The following is a 19,761-nucleotide window of genomic DNA, read 5'->3' as shown; positions in this document are numbered from 1 at the left end:
GTGAGATCCAGGACAGGCACCAAAACTACACAGAGAAACCCTGTCTTGAAAAAACAAACAAAAAATAGTTATTAGCTATCTTTAACATTTTAATTTTCTTGGAATGTTGTCCAGGTTGGTGTTGAACTCTGTGGGCCGCTGTACCTGTCTTTGTCATCACCCTTTAACAAGGAATAGATGATAACCCCTGAAGAAAACCAGCCTCTTTTGGTTTTCTTTTGTGTTTGCCACAATCATTGCATCCAGCGTCAAGGAGGAACATTCTGGGCATGCAGTTATCCATATCCTGTTCCTCCCAACTGTGCCACTGTCTCTCTGTGTCCCTGCTGTGGCGCGTGCGTGCGTGCGTGCGTGCGTGCGTGCGTGCGTGTGTGTGTGTGTGTGTGTGTGTGTGTGCACATGTACTTTCTCTATGTTCACACAGTTGTCTATGCATTCTTCCAAACCTTCCTCAGAGGCTCCTCTGGTTGGTCTCTGTCACTTCTTGGGGGAATGGAGCATTTTCTGTAGGCGGAGAGGAGAGACAGGCACCGAGGGTGGCTGTGAAGGAAGGAAGGAGGTGAGGATTCAGAATAGGAAGGTGGAAATGTGTCATGAGGTTCCTCAAAATCTCATTTTCAGTGAATGACCTCTGATGATTCACTTCCTTCTATTAGCTGCTGCTTGCCTGTCTGTATAATGGAAAGGAGACGCATTTACCTTAAGGAAATAAGAGCCCACAGAACCTAGTGTGAGAGAGAGCCACGAAAGCATACGTCATGCGGGCTACGGTGTTACCTTGCTTTTCCCATAGCTAAATATTTCTATTTATTTCCCTAAATACGATTAACTTTGTCTGGCAGCGGTGTGCACACCTCTAATCCCAGCACTTGAGAAGCAGAAGCTGGTGGATCTCTATGAGTTCAAGGCCAGCCTGGTCTACAGAGCCAGTTCCAGGACAGCCAAGGCAACACAGAGAAACCCTGTCTCCAAAAACCAAAAAAAAAAAAAGATTGACTTCTTGACAGTTTTCAGCAAGCCCAGCAGCTTCTCGTTTCCTCTTTCAGCCCTTTTTCCAGGGTATGCCCTCAGCTTCCCCTTATGCATCCATTGCCACCCAGTATGGTAACCTGAGTTCCATGTAGAGACTTTTCTTGGAGACAGACTCAGAATCCAGGAGATTTGGAAAGTTATAACCAATACCCTTTAAATTTTTTTATTCGATTTATTACTTTATTTTATGTGTGAGTATTTCATCCAAATGTATGTATGAGCATCAGCATGCTTGGTGCTCTTGGAGGTCAGAAGAGGGCATTGGATCTCCTGGAACTGGAGCTATGGATAGTTGTGAATCACCAGGTGGATGCTGGGAAATTGAAGCCTGGTCCTCTCCAAGAGCAACACGTGCTACTTAACTACTGAACCATCACTCCAGCCCCCAATAGTCTTTTAGGGCAATACATTTCTGACTTACTGTGTTTGAATTAGGGACAAAAGAAATTTGGCCAAGGCTCAAGATGTTCATGCTGAAGTCAGAGATGATTGGCCTGGGTAAAACTAAAAGTCAGATCAGAGACCCGAAAGGGCAGGAAAGTTTAGAGCGTCATAGACTGAATATGGACGAACCAAGTTGACCCGTGCTTCTCTGTGTTATTGACGACATCGTGTAACCTCAGGGTTCAGCCCCTGAGTGCTTTGCTTTCCATGAGTAAGGAAGCAAATATGTGGCTTCCATCCACCCCTTTCCACAGGCCGTTAGGGACTCAGTAGCTCTGCCCCTCCCCTATCACGTTACAGGCCTAGGCACAGCCAGCTTCACCTTTGCCACTAAACACACAGTAAGAAGGAGGGGTGGTCCTCAGACTCAGGGATGCTATATGACCAGTTCTATGGCCTTTCCCCCAAACTGCTGAGGAGTCTGTTTGCCGATATGCAAAAGAAGGAGGTTAAAAAGAATGTTCCACACTCCACAGAGTCACAGAGGAGGGGGTGAGTGGGAGTCGGGGGTGAGGGGGCGAGCGGCACATGCAGCTGTCTTTCCCAGCTGCCCAGTTGCTAGGAACTGTGGGCTGAGGACACAGCATCCCCACTTAGCTGGATTCCTGAGATGGACTCTAGTATGGTCTTCTGGGCCAAAACAGACAAGAAAAGAAGGGAAGCACTCCGGATAGGAATTACCACTTACAAAAGTCACCATTCTATCTCCAGCACCTAGAACTATGTTGGCACATAGGAGCCCCGTCATAACTGAATGAATGAAAGAGTGAAAAACACTTCCACACATAGGCATGACTTCATCCGATCTGCAGAATCGGTGCAAGTGGGACCAATGCTGCTCATTTCGCGGGTGGGAGAACTGAAAGCCAGAGAGTTAAGGGACTTGGGTAAAGATCGTCCCACTACAGTGCCATGCTGAATGTTCTTAGTACAGCAACCCAGGAATATATCCCATGACTCAACATGAACTTCCTTTTGGACCCAGCTAGTCAGAAAATAGCCTTTCAGGGCTGGGCATGGTAGGACAGGCTTGCAATCCCAGCACTTGGAAGTGCAGACCAGAGTGAGTTTGAGGAACCTAAGACCCAGTCTCAAAATCTACACCGACTGTTAGACAGACGGCTGGGCACAGTGTTAGCATTCTGCCCTCACCCCAGCTACATGACCGCACATGCGCAGTTCAGGAGTTAAGCAAAAGGTCTTGCTTCTTAGGTCATGAGTGTGCACTGACAACTCCGTCCAGGGAGCCCTTAAAAAGCCAGATGCATCCAGGGAGCCCTTAAAAAGCCAGATGCATCCAGGGAGCCCTTAAAAAGCCAGATGCAGACCGCACCCTCTCTCTCTGCTCTGCTCCCATCTTTTTCTCTCTGCCCTCTGCACATGCTCTTTCCCAGGCCTGGTCCTTCCCCACCCCTCTTCCTCCTAATAAAGTTCTAAAACTAATACTGGGTTCTGTCGTGACTGTGACCTTTCCACGGGTAACCAGCACTGCCACGGGCCCCGCTTATCAGACCTTTCTTTCACACAGGCCTTTAATCGGACCTCTGAGTCCAAGGCCAGTCTGGCCTACAGAGTGAGATCCAGGACATTGAGGGCTACGTAAAGAGACCCTGTCTCAAACAAACAAACAAACAAACAAACAAACAAACAAACAAACCAACAACAAAAAAACCCAAACAGACCAAAAAACCCAAAACAAACAAAAACCCCAAACCCAAACAAAAGCTTTCAGGGCTCATTTCCCTGGCTATGAGAAGCCAGGCTAGGTTTAGACACTCTGCTCAGTGTACACCTGTAACCTGCATCTGCCCACCCTTTTAAAACCAGGGCCTACAAAAGGGCTCCTCTGTTAGTCTGTGTTGCCTCATGTGATTCAGGAGGTCTAGACTACTGAGATACAAAGGCCAGCGTTGGAGACTTCCCTCTTGGAATCAAGAAAATAATGAAACCATATGCATTTACTTCCTTATTTCTCATTCCCAACAGAAACTTCAGTTTAGACCACAAAGGAAGTTCCTGGAATTCAGACTAGCAAGTAATTTGCATTATAGTATGGGCATCCTAATAAAAAATAAAAATAAAAAATAGTGTTTCTGGAAGGAGGCCTTCAGAATAGATGGAAAGGCTTGAGGCAAACACCTTTCTGGTGTTTTCTGGAATGTTTCATACCACCTACTTAAACATTTTAGTTACCTGGCCCTTCTCTTCACAGAACCTGCCTCTTTCTGGACAGCGGGACACACAGCACAGGAAGGAGCATGGGAGAGAGTGAGTATCTGGATCCTAGCACTGCCCTCCTCGCCCATCAACTATCTGTTATCTTTTTGCCATATTTTCCTTATCTGCAGAATGAGAGAAACAATTCCAGTGTTTGTCACAGGGCAGTTCTGATCCAGAAGGAGAATGATTTATCTGAAAATATCTTTAAGCACAAGACAGAACTACTAGACAAAAAAGGATGTAAGCCTATACTATTTACTCTGGAGAGAGAGAGAGAGAGAGAGAGAGAGAGAGAGAGAGAGAGAGAGAGAGAGAGAGAGAGAGAGAACAATATAACAATCAAATTTATTTGTCTTGGCTTTCCCACACAGCTAACTTTTACAACCTAATTCACAGCTGTGAACTTAGTTATGTCCTCTTCCATGCCCTGACCCAGATAATGCATATGAATCATTTGGTGAAAGCAGCAAATACTAAAGTTGGAAGCAACTTCCTAAAATTCCATAAAGGTTGAGAGCAACTATTTATGGATATTGATTGATAAACAATGATGTTTGCTGGGATCAGTTGGAGCCGGTGTATTAATCCCTTGTAAAACTGTGTTAAAGATTTCTGTAAATGATCCCATTTCTCCCCCCCACCCATGTAATGCTTTCTATGCTGTTCAAAGCCCTTTGTTAGAGGCACATGAGCACCACTCACACAGAGAGACACATACAGTACACACAGAACAGACAGGCACCACTCCCACCGGTCACACACACAGCTCACACGACAGACAGACACACATAAGGATAGACACACACAGACCTGGAAACAAACAAATTCACAAAACAGCCTTCAGGCAGGCACAGATTCAGACTCACGCAACAGACGGGGCACAAGACAGAGAGATCATGAAGTAGAGAACTCAAGTCTGGACTCACTCTTGGTTAAAAGACTGCAAGAGGAAGAGCTTTAATCTCTTTCCTTAATGAAACGCCTGAGCTTTATTGGTGTCTTGGAGTTAGTCATGAACGTGTAGTGTAATCCATGCAGAGAGAGACACCGGACTTTCAGGACACCCCAAGGCTCTCTGTTCCCATTCTCTGTTCTGCATTCACAAGACAGCACCTCTGTGGTTAAGACATGTAGCAAATGATGGGAGAGGGGTGGACACATAAAATGTGTTCTTTGCCCCCCAAAGAACTGAAAGTGTAGCACAGACTGCGCCAGAAGTTATCAGAGATGTCCGGGTCGGAAGCTTAGCCCGGAGGACAGCAATTCCACGAGCAGTTGAAGAGCCAGCGAGTCGGAGGCGCCGGGGTTGTTTGCCCAGGTGAAGATGTGGCAGAGGAAGGAGCAAGGGCCTGTCCCACCTCATAACGGTCTCTGTTTGTCCAAGAGGAAATGAGGTCACCCTGCTCTCAAAGAATCAGCATGACAGCCTCCAGCCAAGTAATTCGGAGTCATGAGAGCTGTTGGGGGAGCCACGTGAATCACGGCAGCCTGCTGGGAATTTCCTAGTATAAAACTCGAGTTTTGGGGTAAGTCCTCAGGGCCGTAACATCTCTGTTTACATTTTGATCATGCTTATTTACAATTAATGGCTTCTTAAATCTAAACAAAACTGACCACAGTCTTCTAAAGGAAGTAGCAAGTTACCTTTTGGAGCCTATGGAATCTCTGACTCAGTCCTATGGGCTGCCCAGGAAAACAGATTCTGAAGGATGGTCACCTGCCTACCCAAAGCTGGATAGTGAATGTGTGCTTTCCCATGCAGTGGCTGGCGTCCTGGGACCTCTGACTCGGTGGAGTAAAGCATCCTCCCCCTTCCAGCTCCTGGTGCTCTTTCCCAGGGTTCAGTGTTCAAGGTAGTGAAACCCAACAGGCTTAGGCTCAGGGAAACAAAGCCAGGCGTGGGCCCTGATGAATTGGGAGGACTTGCTCCCTCTCTTCCAGGAAAGGAGCATCACGATGGCCACAAGTCCTTGTCTCTGACACCAGGGCAGAAGTGAAGGTGACTGAACCTTGGAATCCTTCCTGTGCACTTTCCAACTGTGCCTGAGGGGTGTGTGCGCATGTGCACGAGCGCGTAAGTGCGGTAAGTGCGTACGTGCGTGCGCGCATGCGCTTTGTCCTCAAGATGCAGGAGTCATTTACACATGACCTGTCTTTCTGGAAGCCTGTCTTATTTGATCAACAATGGTTTTTTACCTTCATATAATAATGTCCTGTGCTAACACAGAATGCTGAATACAAATGCATTTAAAATGTGCAATTATCTTTTTGGAGTGGCTGATACAGGGATGTGTTTAAAGTTTTAAAAAACAGTGTGAAAGAAATAGCATTGAGTGAAAAATAAGCATTCCTTTTATCTTGTCCTCCAGACCCACAGCTCCTCCACTACAAGGGGAGAGCGGAAACTCCCACTGCTCCACAGTTTATGGCGCACATTAACAAGGGCTGACTACCGGACTGCTTTTTCTATACGGTTACAGTTTACCGTTCACATTAGTAAGAGTCGTGCCCCCCCCCGCCCCCACACACCCCGTGATTGTTTATTTGTTTTTGTGGTTGGGGGGTAAACACGGTACCACTGAGATACACACACAGTCCTGTTCTACAGTCTATATTGACTATATGCTTTCCCACACAAGTAAATGGATTGTTCATTATCAGGTTTTTTGTTTGTTTGTTTTTTATTTTTTGTTTTCAGAGACAGGGTTTCTCTGTGTAGCTCTGGCTGTCCTGGAACTCTAGACCAGGCTGGCCTCTACCTCCCTAGTGTTTGGATTAAAGGCGTGCGCCATCGTGATTTCTAAAACCATTCTTTCAAAGACTGGCCTTAAAGGAAGAAGAAATCTGAATAAAATCTGACCTTGCCTTTCCCCCGCCGATGACACTATTAAACTCCCTTATTACAAAGCCGTTTTGTCTTCTGATTCACTGGTTGTGTTAGAGACATTTGGGGACCCAGGATTTGACATATGGGAGCCTTTGTTTTTGCCGTATAAGAACTGCAAGTTATACCCCTCCATGAGACATCTGAATAAGTGTCCTAGGCAGGTAAGAGTCCAAGATGGACAGGTGGGAGAACTGATTAAGCCACTAGGGAAGAGGATTGAGATCCCAGAGCAGGCGTCTGGAGCGCCCTCTCCACGCTGCACGGGGGCCACGCTAGGTCAACGAAAGAAGGGAAGAACGTACATGCCTTTTGGATCCCTCAGTCCAGACTGCGTTAGTTCGCTCCTCTGGGGATCCTGTGACCCCCTACAAAGTCGGGGAAGCAAGCGCGGTCCAGTGGCGGTAGGATGTAGGGAAAGGAAAAGGGAGGGAGTGCCGCCCTCCATGGAGATGGGCGGGGCCAGAGCTCGGGCGGGCCCTAATAAAGGGCAAGCCGCGCGGAGCTGAGACTGGAGCGTCAGAGCGCCGTGGGTCAGTCATCAGTCCTGTCCTTGCCTGTCTGCCGGCGCCCTTCCTTCCGCTGCAGTCACCGGTGAGTGCTGTTGGTCTGAAGCAAGCCTGGCGGGATGAGGCAGCCAGGGTTCCGGCACACCTCCCTTCCCCCTACCTTAGCCCGCCGGACTGTGAGCGAGGTCCCCACTCCAGCCCCTTGCGTGCCCCTACCGTGTGCGTCCATGCTGCTGTGCGTGCGGGTCCAGAGCCCGCAGAGGGGAGAGTCCGCGGAGCCTGGGTTGCTTGGTCACTACTGGCTTGCCCCGCATGGGCCCTGGAGCCTCGTCCCTTGAACTGCAGTAACAGGGCCACCTTCAAGCTGCTCCGCTTCTTGCCCTGACTTCTCCTTCCTTTGCAGAACTGCTTGCTGTCTAGAGCCCAGCCTCGCTACCATGAAAGTCTGGCTGGCATGCCTGCTCCTCTGCGCCTCGGTGGTGAACGACTCTGAAGTGAGTGGTCTTCTCGGGAAGGGGCTTGCAGGACCCCTAAGCAGCATCAGGGGAAAAGAGGGGCTAGACGGGCAGCTGGAGTCCTTAGGCATCCATAGCAGGTCCAGACTCCAGGGAAATAGGACAAGGTGTCAGCGGAGGGTTTGGGTTAGAGCACCAAAGAGGTTTGCACTATCTGGCAAGGAGGAGGAAGTCCCTGGGACTACCTTCGCCCAAGGGCACCTGGTATGTGTGAGGTTTGCTTGAGGCCGTCCATGTCTGGATGCTGGAAACCCAGGGCCTTCATTTGGAGAACTGGCCAGAAATAAACAGAAAGGGGAGAGAGAGACAGGGGTGGGTGGGGAGAGGATGAGAGAGAGAGAGAGAGGGAGAGAGAGAGAGAGAGAGAGAGAGAGAGAGAGAGAGAGAGAGAGAGAGAGAGAGAGAGAGAGAGAGAGAATACCACTGGAGGGGAGAATAGATTTTGAGTTTGGGGCCTGCTTATCCCTAGAGCATGTCACCTCTGGTGACCCCCCACCTTCATCTCTTGCAGGGCCGCCATGAAGTTGGAGCTTCTGATGAATGTGAGTATCTCCCTCCTTGCACAATAGTTGACTTCACAGTCTTGGAAAACCTTAGGAGGCAAACCCTCCCTGACCCTGCTGGGAGGCTGGCTCCCCCTTGACCCTTGTTTACCCCACTTTTGCATTTCCTAGCAAACTGTGGCTGTCAGAATGGAGGGGTATGTGTGTCCTACAAGTATTTCTCCAACATTCGCCGATGCAGCTGCCCGAAGAAATTCCAAGGGGAGCACTGTGAGATAGGTATGGGAATTTGGACTCTTCACTGGGAAGGAGGGGAGGCCTGGAGATTTCAGAACAGGGAAAGATGGGTGGGATGCAGAAGCAGGCAGAAGCTGGACCAGGTGGTGCAGGTCTGTAAGCCCAGCACTTCGGAGACAGAAGCAGGATAGTAAGTTTAGGTCTAGCCTGGGCTACAAGGTAAGACCGGGTCTCAAAAAGTGGGTGGGGCACAGCTAGAGAGATGGCTCCGTGATTAAGAACGCTGGCTGCTCTCCCAGATGGCCTATAGTTCAATTTTTAACACCTACGTGGTGGGTCACAACCATCCTAACTCCAGTCCCAGGGACCCAATGCCCTCTTCTGGCCCTCTTCCAGTTATGCACATGGTGCACAGATTCGCACGCAGGAAAAACACCTATGCACATAAAATAAACAACAACAACAAACAGGCCGAAGTCAGGAGTTAGGAACGCGGAGTCGCATAAAGCCCTGGCTACACAAATGGGAAGGAGGCTCCTCCTTGCGCTACCTGCCGGGTCTGAAACCATGCCACCTCGGAAATGCCTGTCCGAACTTCCTCCTTTTTCTAATATTCTGTAATCCTCAAATCATTTGTAGACACGTCAAAAACCTGCTATCATGGAAATGGCCAGTCTTACCGGGGCAAGGCCAACACTGACACCAAAGGCCGGCCCTGTCTGGCCTGGAACTCCCCTACTGTCCTTCAGAAAGCCTACCACGCCCACAGACCTGACGCTCTCAACCTCGGCCTGGGGAAACACAATTATTGCAGGTAGGTGGAGACTGATACCAAGAGTCCTTCCTGGGGGGCTGGAGAGATGGCTTCCAGAGGACCTAGATTCCCAGCATCCACGTGGCAGCTCACAACAGTCTGTAACTCCAGTTCCAGAGGATCTGATACCCTCCTCTGGCCTTGATGAGCACCAGGCATGCACAGACATAAATACAGGAAATACCCATGCACATTAAAACAAAACTAAACAAAACGCTCCCCCTGACCCTGTGGCCTCTTAGAAAGCTATACTACCAGCCCCTGGTATAATGGCACAAGATTCAGGTATCTGGTTGAGCATTCCATGGAAGGGAGGATATAGAGAAGGCATTTGGGGTTGGAATGACATTCCTGTCCCTTCATGTTTCCAGGAACCCCGACAACCAGAGGCGACCCTGGTGCTATGTGCAGATTGGCCTAAAGCAGTTTGTCCACGAATGCATGGTGCCTGACTGCTCCGTTGGTGAGTATCGCTGACTGATCATGTGATGATGGGGTGGAAGGAGACAAACTCATATGGTCCCCTTCTTCCACTACCGGAGGAGGGATGAGACGTGAGGTCCTGCCTCAGTGGGAGTCTTCACCCTTTGCTTCTCCCCAAAAACATGTGTCTCTTTCTTTTCTAGACAAAAGGCCATCTTCTTCTCCAGATCAGCAAGGGTTCCAGTGTGGCCAGAAGGCCCTAAGGCCCCGCTTCAAGATCGTTGGGGGAGAATTCACTGTCGTTGAGAACCAGCCCTGGTTTGCAGCTATCTACAGGAAGAACCAGGGAGGAAGTCCCCCCACCTTCATCTGTGGTGGCAGCCTCATCAGTCCTTGCTGGGTGGCCAGTGCCACCCATTGCTTCATGTAAGTACCTCCCTTTGTCTCCTCTCTCTGACCCTTCCTTCCCATCCCACACATGTCCCTTTCTCCCTCCCGGTGGAAGTCTCCCACCAAGCCTCTCTTCACGCAGCTTGTAGCCTCAGGTACGCGTAGCGCACTCTGAGGTCTCTGTGATGGAGAGGAGGAGGTAACGGGGCTTTGTGAGATCATGCTGATGTGTCTCGTTTCTCACAGTAATAACCCAAAGAAAGAAAACTACGTCGTCTACCTGGGCCAGTCAAGGCGGAACTCCTTTACTCCCGGAGAGATGAAGTTTGAGGTGGAGCAGCTCATCTTGCATGAAGGTTACAGTGCTGACAGCCTGGCCCACCATAATGATATTGGTGAGCAGAAACTTAGTTACTGGAAAGGTGGCAGCCAGCAAAAGAGGGGTCCAACAAAAGTCCAAAATAGTGACAGAAGTTGTTGGGGGAACTTGAAGTTCCGGCTTTGGATGACAACGGGTGGGGAAGAGTTCAGAGTGAAATAGACGAGAAACTGAGGGGTGTAGTGCTCTTCTGCAGAGACCTTGAGTTTCCCCAACAGGTAGCCTCTTCTGAGTGGAAAGAACCGTTGGCACATGGTGTAGGCTGGGAATGCCCTGTTTGTGTGGAGGAGGGTGGATGCTTCTGTCTATATCAGAATATAGAAAGCCTTGGCTGGATTTCAGCTCAGCTCCCTCAGCAGGAAACAACCTGTTCAGCTGTATATGGTAGCTCTGGCTGCCTGAATATTCGTCATCAGCTGAAGAAATAAAGCATTTGGCAGGGGAGGCTTCTGGGCGACAAGATGCCAGCAGCTGCTCTGGATACTCTCTGACTCTAGCACCATGGGTATAGATCAGTGCCGTAGCTTTTGGAGGGGAGAGATGATGACCACATGACCTGGCAGGTGATGATCTTTTCCCGTTGACCTCTTTTCTCCAGCATTGCTGAAGATACGTACCAGCACAGGCCATTGCGCACAGCCATCCAGGTCCATTCAGACCATTTGCCTGCCCCCAAGGTTTGGTGATGCCCAGTTCGGTTCAGACTGTGAGATCACTGGTTTTGGAAACGAGCATGACTGTAAGTGACAGTTGAAGCTGGGGGCGGGTCATGGTCCAGAAGCAAATGTAGCAGACTGCCACAGGAACACAGTAGGGCCAGGGATAGAGGGAAGCAATGGGCAACCAAGTCAATGGGATGAACAGTTGTGGGTGGAGTAAAGGCTAGATTGGAATGAAAAAACCATAAGGGGTGTCCATACATGTGATGTATGTTTTATCTTCATCCTTGGAGAGAGTCTCATTCATAGACACATCTTAATGCAAACATTTATTTCCTCTATCCAGCTGACTATATGTACCCAAAGAACCTGAAAATGTCTGTTGTGAAGCTTATTTCCCATGAACAGTGTATGCAGCCACACTACTATGGCTCTGAAATCACTTATAAAATGCTGTGTGCTGCTGACCCACAGTGGGAAACAGACGCCTGCCAGGTAAGACTCCCAACCATCCCTTTTCATCACTCCCAAGCTCCCCACAGCTCTTGGGTTTGATCTGACAGCTCTGTGGAGTTTCTTTCCAGCCAGCATCCTAAGAATCAAGGACTTAGATCTTTGGAAGCTTGTGCCAATCCTTACAGGTTCAAACATTTAGCGTGAGCCTGTGCTACACACTTTAGACTAAAAGGACAAAGACTGTTAAAAAAAAAAAAAGCCAAGCATGATGGAACACACCTATAACCTCAGCATCCCTAGCACTTTGGAAGCTGAGAGGGAAGGATCTTGAGTTCAAGGCCAGCCTAAGCTACATAGTGAGAATTCAAGGTCTGTGCTACATAGCAAAAAATGTAGTAACAATAAAGAGAAATTTTTTTTTAAAAAAAAAAGACAACAACAAACAAGGATGGGTGCCTCGCTCAGTGGTACAGCGCTTGCTTAGTACTCTCAAAGTCCTGAGTTCAGTCCTCCACTCAGGGAATGGAGACCATAAGCAAAACCAGCAGTCTGGAGGGCATAGCTTAGTTGGAGGAGTACTTAGCCAGCATGAATGAAGCCCTGGATCCAATCCCCAGCACTGGGTGGAATGACCCACACCTATAGTATCAGCTCTTGAGGGGATCGGCATCAGAAGTTCCCAAGTGACTTCTTCAGCTACATAGTGAGTCCAAAAGCCAGCCTGGAATACATAGGATCATGAAACCCTGTCTCAGTCTCCAAAACAGAAACAAACAGCAACAACAAAAGAGATAAACACTATTCACATCCCTCCTGGGCCTTTGGCTAAGAACAAGTGAGATCAATATGATTCTCTAATTCATTGTTCAGGATCCGTTCACTGGGAATTACAAAAGATCAGGCATTAGGAAAGGGAGGAAAAGCCTTAAAGAGAGTATGACGTGGTAAATAGAGAGATGGAAGAAAGCCAGGAGGTGGTGGCGCATGCCTTTAATCCCAGCACTTGGGAGGCAGAGCCAGGTGGATCTCTGTGAGTTCGAGACCAGCCCGGTCTACAGAGTGAGTTCCAGGAAAGGCGCAAAGCTACACAGAGAAACCCTGTCTCGAAAACAAAACAAAACAAACAAACAAACAACAACAACAACAAAAAGAGACGGAAGGAAAAGAGAAGCATGTTTCAGTTGAAAGAACAAAACCGAGCCTGAGCATGAGGTGTTCTAAGGTGGGGAATGGCAGGGTCTGGGGAAGGGGCTTGAGCAGTGGCTGACAGATGCTGGGTAGAACTTTGGCACTCTATAGGTTGTAAAACAAGGAGTTGCCAAGGTCTCTGATTGAAGTCACCTCTCCCTGTTATCTCAGGCGTGGCTGAGTGGTGGTGGCCCTTTCCTCATGTCTCCCAGAGCTCACCTCTTTTCTTTGGCTTCCCAGGGAGACTCTGGAGGACCTCTGGTCTGTGACGTCAACGGCCGCCCAACTCTGAGTGGGATTGTGAGCTGGGGCCGTGGATGTGCGATGAAAAACAAGCCCGGTGTCTACACGAGGGTCTCATACTTCCTGAACTGGATCCAAGACCACATTGGAGAAGAGAATGGCCTAGCCTTCTGATGGCCACCAGGGAGCGGAGGAGAGAAACAGATGGACCACTCACTTCCATGTTGCCCGTCACCTCTGCAGCAGGGTCCTCTCTATCAAATGTGGGGAAGAAGCTGAGAAGGACAGACTCTGCACTGTTTGCTTGTGCTGCCCAGCAGGGTAAGTGCAGACAGTTTTACCCTCAGACCCAGGCCTGGGTGCTGGCCACCCAGACCCCCTGACCAGGGTGGAAAGTTGGTCCTGGCTCAGGATGATATTGATCAGGAGTTGTGTTTTTCTGGACTAAAGCCATCTGAAGTTGTAAAAGCGTCTCCTGTGCAAGTGTAGGAGGGGAGTTGGTTCCCCTAACGGGTCATTCATGAGGTCTGCTGTTGGGAAAGAAATGATTTCCCAATTAGGAAGTGTAACAGCTGAAGTATTTTGAGGGGGCTTTTCCAGCATGAAAACAGTGGTGTGAGGAGTAGAGACACTAACGGCTTGAGGGAATGGCTCTAGCATTCCACGAATGGATCAGCAAATACACGTGTGTATGTTTGTTCACTGTGCGCAGGCTGTGGGTGTAAGCCTGAGCAAAAGCTGCCGTATTCCTGTGTCTAACGCAAGTCTAGGCATTTCCCTAAACTCTGGACTGTGATGCTGGCACCTCTCAGTCTTCCATGTGATGCTCCACGTGAATGTATCATTCTCGGGCGAGACCCGTGACCAGCACTAAATGTCTGTTTCACTTTTTACATAGATGTCCACTTCTTGGCCAGTTATCTTTTTTACTTATTAGCCTGGTCATCCAATCCTCACTGGGTGGGGTAAGGAGCACTCTTATATACTTAATATTTAATAATTATGTTCTACTATTTTATTTATATCTATTTTTATAATTCTGAATAAAGGTGATCAATAAAATGTGATTTTTCTGAAGATTCTGGTTCCTCCGTGGTTCTTTATAAGGGAAGTGGGGGAGGGTAGCAAAAGAAGGAATAAAGAAGGTGATGTGCATCTTAGCATCATTTGGGACATGCTTAGGCTCTTCTGGACAACAATGCTTGGATGAGGGAAAACTGTTGGTCCAAGCCTTCATAAAGGTCCATGCCTTCAGTAAACCTGAAAGATAAATAGAGATTGATGTGAACTCAAGGTCAGCCTGGACTACATAATGATTTCAAGGTCAGCTAGGCTACATAGCAAGACATTGTCTAAAAGAAAAAAAATCCACAAAGAAAGAAAAGAAAAAGCTGATGCAAACAAAACAGCAGTGTTAGTACTGAAGATATGGCCGCGCGGTTGAGAGTACTTGTGCATCTTTTCCTGCAGAGAACTGGAGTTTGCTTCCCTGCCCCCACTTCAGGTGTCTGACAACCACTTGTCATTCCTTGGGCCTCTGTAAGCACCAGCATCCATAGACACGTACACAAAATGAAAAGTAAATCCTACAAAAAAAATAAAAATAAAAATAAAAAAACCAAGATGAAAATATCAGTGTGAGTGGGTATAATGTCTCATGCCTGGTATCCCAGCCTGGGAGAGACTGAGGCAGGAGGATTGAAGTAAGTTTGAAGACAACCTGGCAGAGCACAGTTTAACTTAAAACAACAACAGCAACAACTCGATAAACCTTTAATCTTAGGACTCAAAGGCAGGTGGATATTTTGAGTTCAAGCTCAGCCTGGTCTACAGAGTGAGTTCAGGACAGCCAGGGCTACACAGAGAAACCCTGTCTCAAAAATAAACAAACAAACAAATGATAAAAAAGAAAACAACTGCCGGGCGGTGGTGGCGCACGCCTTTAATCCCAGCACTCGGGAGGCAGAGCCAGGCGGATCTTTGTGAGTTCGAGGCCAGCCTGGGCTACAGAACGAGCTCCAGGAAAGGCACAAAGCTACACAGAGAAACCCTGTCTCGAAAAACAAAAACAAAACAAAAAAAAGAAAACAACCAAACTCCAAGCCATTGTGAATCTGGTATTCCAGAAAGAGCAAACGTAATGTGGGGGCTGATGTTGAGTTCTGTGTGTTGATGGAGCATATCTGCATTTAATGGCCTGGGCAGGCAAGGTCGGGAGAGGTCTCGGGCTGACCTTCATAGCCCCCAAAGTTAGGAAACAAGCTGTGACTTGGTGAGTGGTATTGGGCTGAGCTGCATCTCACAGTTGCTTCCTCAGCTGTTGTGCGGTGTGCCTCTTTATTATTTATTTATTTTGGGGATGGAGATTCACTGTATATCTCTGGCTGGCTTGGAACTCAGTATGTAGACCAGGCCTGTCTCTGCCCACTGAGTCCAGAGATTAAAGGCATGCACCACCACATCTAGCAGTGTGCCTCTTTTAGAACTGTATACAGTTGTCCTTATTTATTTATTTATTTTTAATTGTGGTACTGAAGATTAAATCCTACATCTTAGGCCCTAGCTACCTTCTTATTTTATTTTATTACTTTGAAGCAAGGTCTTACTAAGTTACAAGGCAGTCCTTAAACTCACCCTGCAGCCCAGGCAGACATTAAACGTGTGACCCTCCTGCTTCGGCCTCCTGAGTAGCCAAGGTTAGATTGTTGGCCTGCTCAGTGAGGCCCCACTCTTTAGGACTGGCTATACCACATTCTCTTTACTCTGCTCCCCCCTCAAATCCTTGGGCTGACCTTAGCCAATAACATTTGCTCATGTGCAAACCGCTGGCCCATAGCACCCCCGTCCATAGGTACCATTCAGGGAAAAAAATAAAGTAAAATTTCCCATCATCTGCATGTGGGCTAGTGCTGTGTTTTGCACGTTAATGCCACTCATTGCTATCTGGAAGATCAGGGAAGTCAGAATTAAACCTGGATGATGTCCTAGTAGGGGGGACCACATAATTGGAATCAAACACCAGATTCTGAAAAACTGAGGTATACATAGAAGGCAGGCTGGAAGATATAATTAGATGCTAAAATATTGGAATTTCCAAGTCATGCTTATGAGTTTTGGCAATGTTTCTTATTAGAGTCACCTGAGAAACTTTTAAAAATATCTACACACCTATGCCCTACCTATGATTCAGGTCAGGGCTGGTGCCAGGTCTGTGATCTTGGGAAAACTCATGAGGTATTTTTGATATGCACCACTGACTAAGAACCTGAGGCAACAATTGGTCAGAATCCATGAAGGGCCCAGGAAATTCAAGACCATGAATGAGTTCTCTGCATGAACAGCCAGTTTTCTGAGTGGAGTTTTGAGGATACAAAGTCTCCTGGGTGTTCTGCGGACCCCTGAACTTTTAATCCCGTAACCAAGCACATTTTTCCACACAGCACAGCTGTGTTTCAGCATGGGTTTTGCAATCAGGTGGCCTGAATTAGAATCCTGGCTTTTAACGCCAGCTGTGTGGTTTGGAAAAGACCATTAGCCTCTCTGGTCCTCTGCCCATGTTGCCTCCACCGTAAAGGAGATAACAGGGCCAATGAGAAAGCTCTCTGGATGAAGGAGCTTGCTGCTAATCCTGACGACCTGAGTCTGAGCCCCAGCACCCACATGGTAAAAAGAGAGAAATGACTCCTGGAAGTTGTCCTCTGACTTCAGATCGGTGCCGTGGCACATTTGTGCCTGTACAAACACACACACACACACACACACACACACACACACACACACACACACACACACACACACACACACACCTGTGGGGGAGGGGGCACCTAAGTAAAGCGCCCAACCACCAGCTTTCACAAAGCTAAGTAAATATCTCAGGGTTTAATCCTTCCTGGGAACAGGGATTTGCCGGGAAAGAAAGGACCTGATTAGAAGCTAAGGGGCCCAGCCCAGGCTAAGTTGCCATTCAGCTGCTTCATTTCTTCCCCTGGGGCCAAGAAGGATCTTGTTCAAACTTGAGCAGCCCCAGCAGCATCAGGGCTTCCAGACACTGACAACAGGAAGCATGAGCCCCACTGGCAGATTGAGCAATGAGGCCGCTAACAGGGCAGACTGCTTCTCAGTCACCACCTCTCTCTCCCCTCAGCTATCTTGTCCTGAAGATGTAGCTGCTTCCCCAACAACTGTTTCTGGGCTCTAGATTCTGATTCAGTTCTCTCCCTCATTCCAGGAAGCGGCTACTGTGTTATTTGTACCCTTCCTCTACAGTAGGAAAAGCAGAGGCATAGAGACATGGAGAAGCCTGCACAGGACAAACGCATCTGGAAATGCAGAGTCAGGCTTAGAACTCAGGCAGCTGGCTCCCGAGTCCACAGGCCCAAGGTAAGGAGAGGGTTCTCAGCCAGCGGTTTAAAGAACAGCCTCACCCTGATCAAGCAACCTTAGCCTTTTCTGCTGAAATCTGGTTTCACTGAGGTGGTTTCCGTTTTCACCAGAATTCTTCCTTTTGAAATATTCTGTGGCCAATTCCATTATCAGGACTCAACTTCATTCCCACACATGCTGTGTCTTTCCCAAGCCAGCACCCCACGCCAGCCACACCTCTGCACACTCACTCTGGTTGAATCCACCTTCCTCCCTAGCAGGAAACATCTGAGCTCTCCCTTGAATCACGCAGTGTGAAGAGCTGCTGACGAATGTTTAAAATACCAGCTCTCTTGAGATATAGTTCACATACTATACAATTCATCCATTTACAGTACCCAGCTGGATGTTTTTTTTTAAAATATATTTACAGAGTTGAGCAACATCACAATCAATTTAGGACATTGTCATGACCTCACCAAGAAAACGTGAACCAATGAGCAGTTGCTTCCTTTCTCTTCCGAGGTCCTCAGCCCTAGGCAGCCTCTTACCTACTTTCTGTCTCTGTGGGTTTGCCAATTCTAGGTACTTCAGATAAATGGAATTATATAAAACACAATCATGCCTCTTTCAGTTAGCATCATGCTTTCAAGTTCCATCCATCCAGCAGCGTGTCTCAACACTGCTGCTAAGTTTTAAATAACACATTGGGAGAAAACCTTGCAGTCACGTTGAGATTAAGCAACCACATTCCTTCTTTCTTCCTTCCCTTCCTCCTTCCCTACCTCCTTCCTTCTTTTCTTCTCCTTCCTTCTTCTCCCCCATGCCCTGTTCTTTTTTGAGACGGCGTCTGCCTATGTGGGTGAGGCTGCCTTGGAACTCACCATGTAGCTCAGATTGGCTTTCAACTCAGGAGCTTTTTGCTTCTGCCTCCCAAGTACTAGGTCTTTCTTTTTAAAGATGTATTTTTTTTTTTTTTCTGAGACAGGATTTCTCTGTATAGTTTTGATGCCTGTCCTGGATCTCGCTCTGTAGACCAGGCTGGTCTTGAACTCATAGAGATCTGCCTGGCTCTGCCTCCCGAGTGCTGGGATTAAATACATGTGCCACCACCGCCCAGCCTTAAAGGTGTATTTTTTATTTTAAAGAAAAATATTTACTTTTATTTGATGTGTGTGACTCTTTTGCCTGAATGCATGTAAGTCTACCATGTGCAATGAAGTACCCATGGAGCCTAGAAGAGGATGTCATTTTCTTGGAACTGAAGTCACCGATGGTTGTGGGCTGCCGTGTGCATGCTTGAAACCAAACCTGGGTCCCCTGCAAAAGCAATCCCTAACTGAGGAACTACCTCCCCAGCCTCCCTCTCTTACTTTTTTAAGTACACATGTGCCAAGAATTCTTAGATGCTAGCGATATAAGAGCAGACGAGCCAGACTTTGTGGTTCAGGAGCTAAAAACTGTAGAAACAGAACCATGACCACAATCTAATGAGATGATAATTACAATAAAAGTATATATAAAATGCACAAAAATACAATAATGGACCTCTTTATTCTGCTTTGGGAGTCAAGGAAGATTTACAGAGGAGAGAATATTTCATTTAGTTCTTTAAAGATGCATAAAATTTGCCAGATAAAGAAGAAAAAGACATTCTAAGCCTAGGGAAGACTATGGAGGCATGAAAAGACAAGATGTCCTCAAGAAATGACAACTAGTCTGTAGTGGCACAGCCAAGACTCTAAATGGCAAAAGCAGCCGAAGCAGCTGGTAGATGAAGGAGCTGGAGGGATCCAGCGGGTGAAGGTTCTTTTTTCTTTTCTTTTTTAAGACAAGGTTTCTCTGTGTAGCCCTGACTGAACTAGGCTGGCCTCAAACTCACAGAGATCTGCCTGCCTCTGGCCCTCAAGTGCTGGGATTATAGGGTGTGCCACCACCATCTGGCTTGGTGATGGTTCTCGTGAGGGCTGATGCTCTGTAACACACCATCCCCTTCAGACTAAATGCAGCAGCTTCTGTCTTAAGACCTGCTCAAGTGGCCCCTCATCCCCTTCCTCTAGGAGCCTGCCAAAACGTTGGTCCTGGGAAGTCCTGCTAGTTAAACCTTTTGGACATCACTTCTGGCTTTCAGGAACTACTTTTTTCTTTTTTCCAAAGTCTAGAAAGCTAATTAAAGTGAAGGTGCTGTACCTTTCTTTGTGCGTTTGTACATGCGTGTGTGTGCCTGTCACAGTATACACGGGGGTGTCAGAGGACAACAGTGTGGCAGTCAGTTCTCTTCTACCACGTAGTTACGAGGGATTGAACTCAGGCTGCCAGTCTTGTCAACAAGGACCTTTTAAACCCACTGAATCATCTTGTTGGCCCTTATTTTTTCTTAACTAAGAATTCCTACCCAGTTGTAAAAAGAACTATGCAAGTAAAATAATCTCATAGTATTCAGTCCTTTTCAACATCTCTGACTCTGGGGTTTCCTTTTTAGTTTAATCTCCTCTCCTTGACT

General features: G+C 47.7%; 1 protein-coding gene across 2 annotated transcripts; it reads left to right on the top strand.

Moving 5' to 3' along the window:
• Nucleotides 1–7,045: 7,045 nt before the first annotated feature.
• Nucleotides 7,046–13,973, top strand: Plau (plasminogen activator, urokinase). 2 transcript variants are annotated; one of them, XM_006984774.4, is made up of 11 exons: nucleotides 7,046–7,174; nucleotides 7,493–7,583; nucleotides 8,116–8,146; nucleotides 8,279–8,386; nucleotides 8,984–9,158; nucleotides 9,530–9,621; nucleotides 9,785–10,007; nucleotides 10,218–10,366; nucleotides 10,949–11,089; nucleotides 11,356–11,504; nucleotides 12,894–13,973. In XM_006984774.4, the coding sequence occupies exons 2-11, from the start codon at nucleotides 7,527–7,529 to the stop codon at nucleotides 13,068–13,070; spliced, it is 1,302 nt and encodes a 433-aa protein (XP_006984836.1). In that variant the 5' UTR covers nucleotides 7,046–7,174; nucleotides 7,493–7,526; the 3' UTR covers nucleotides 13,071–13,973. The 2 variants fall into 2 exon arrangements, with proteins under 2 accessions (XP_006984836.1, XP_076400792.1); XM_076544677.1 differs by having other exon boundaries at nucleotides 7,493–7,568; nucleotides 12,894–13,796.
• Nucleotides 13,974–19,761: the final 5,788 nt, after the last annotated feature.

This window comes from Peromyscus maniculatus, chromosome 9 (assembly GCF_049852395.1).
Source record: "Peromyscus maniculatus bairdii isolate BWxNUB_F1_BW_parent chromosome 9, HU_Pman_BW_mat_3.1, whole genome shotgun sequence".
Classification (NCBI taxonomy): domain Eukaryota; kingdom Metazoa; phylum Chordata; class Mammalia; order Rodentia; family Cricetidae; genus Peromyscus; species Peromyscus maniculatus.
Note: the sequence above shows the minus strand (reverse complement) of the source record. Positions and strands in the feature narration are given on the sequence as shown.

What these genes read in the sequence shown, in the direction of transcription:
- Plau (XM_006984774.4), top strand. Translation starts at nt 7,527, where the DNA reads ATGAAAGTCTGGCTGGCATGCCTGCTCCTCTGCGCCTCGGTGGTGAAC. An exon ending in GGGAAACACAATTATTGCAG is followed by an intron (nt 9,159 to 9,529) that starts GTAGGTGGAGAC and finishes TCATGTTTCCAG; the next exon opens with GAACCCCGACAACCAGAGGC. An exon ending in AGTGCCACCCATTGCTTCAT is followed by an intron (nt 10,008 to 10,217) that starts GTAAGTACCTCC and finishes CGTTTCTCACAG; the next exon opens with TAATAACCCAAAGAAAGAAA.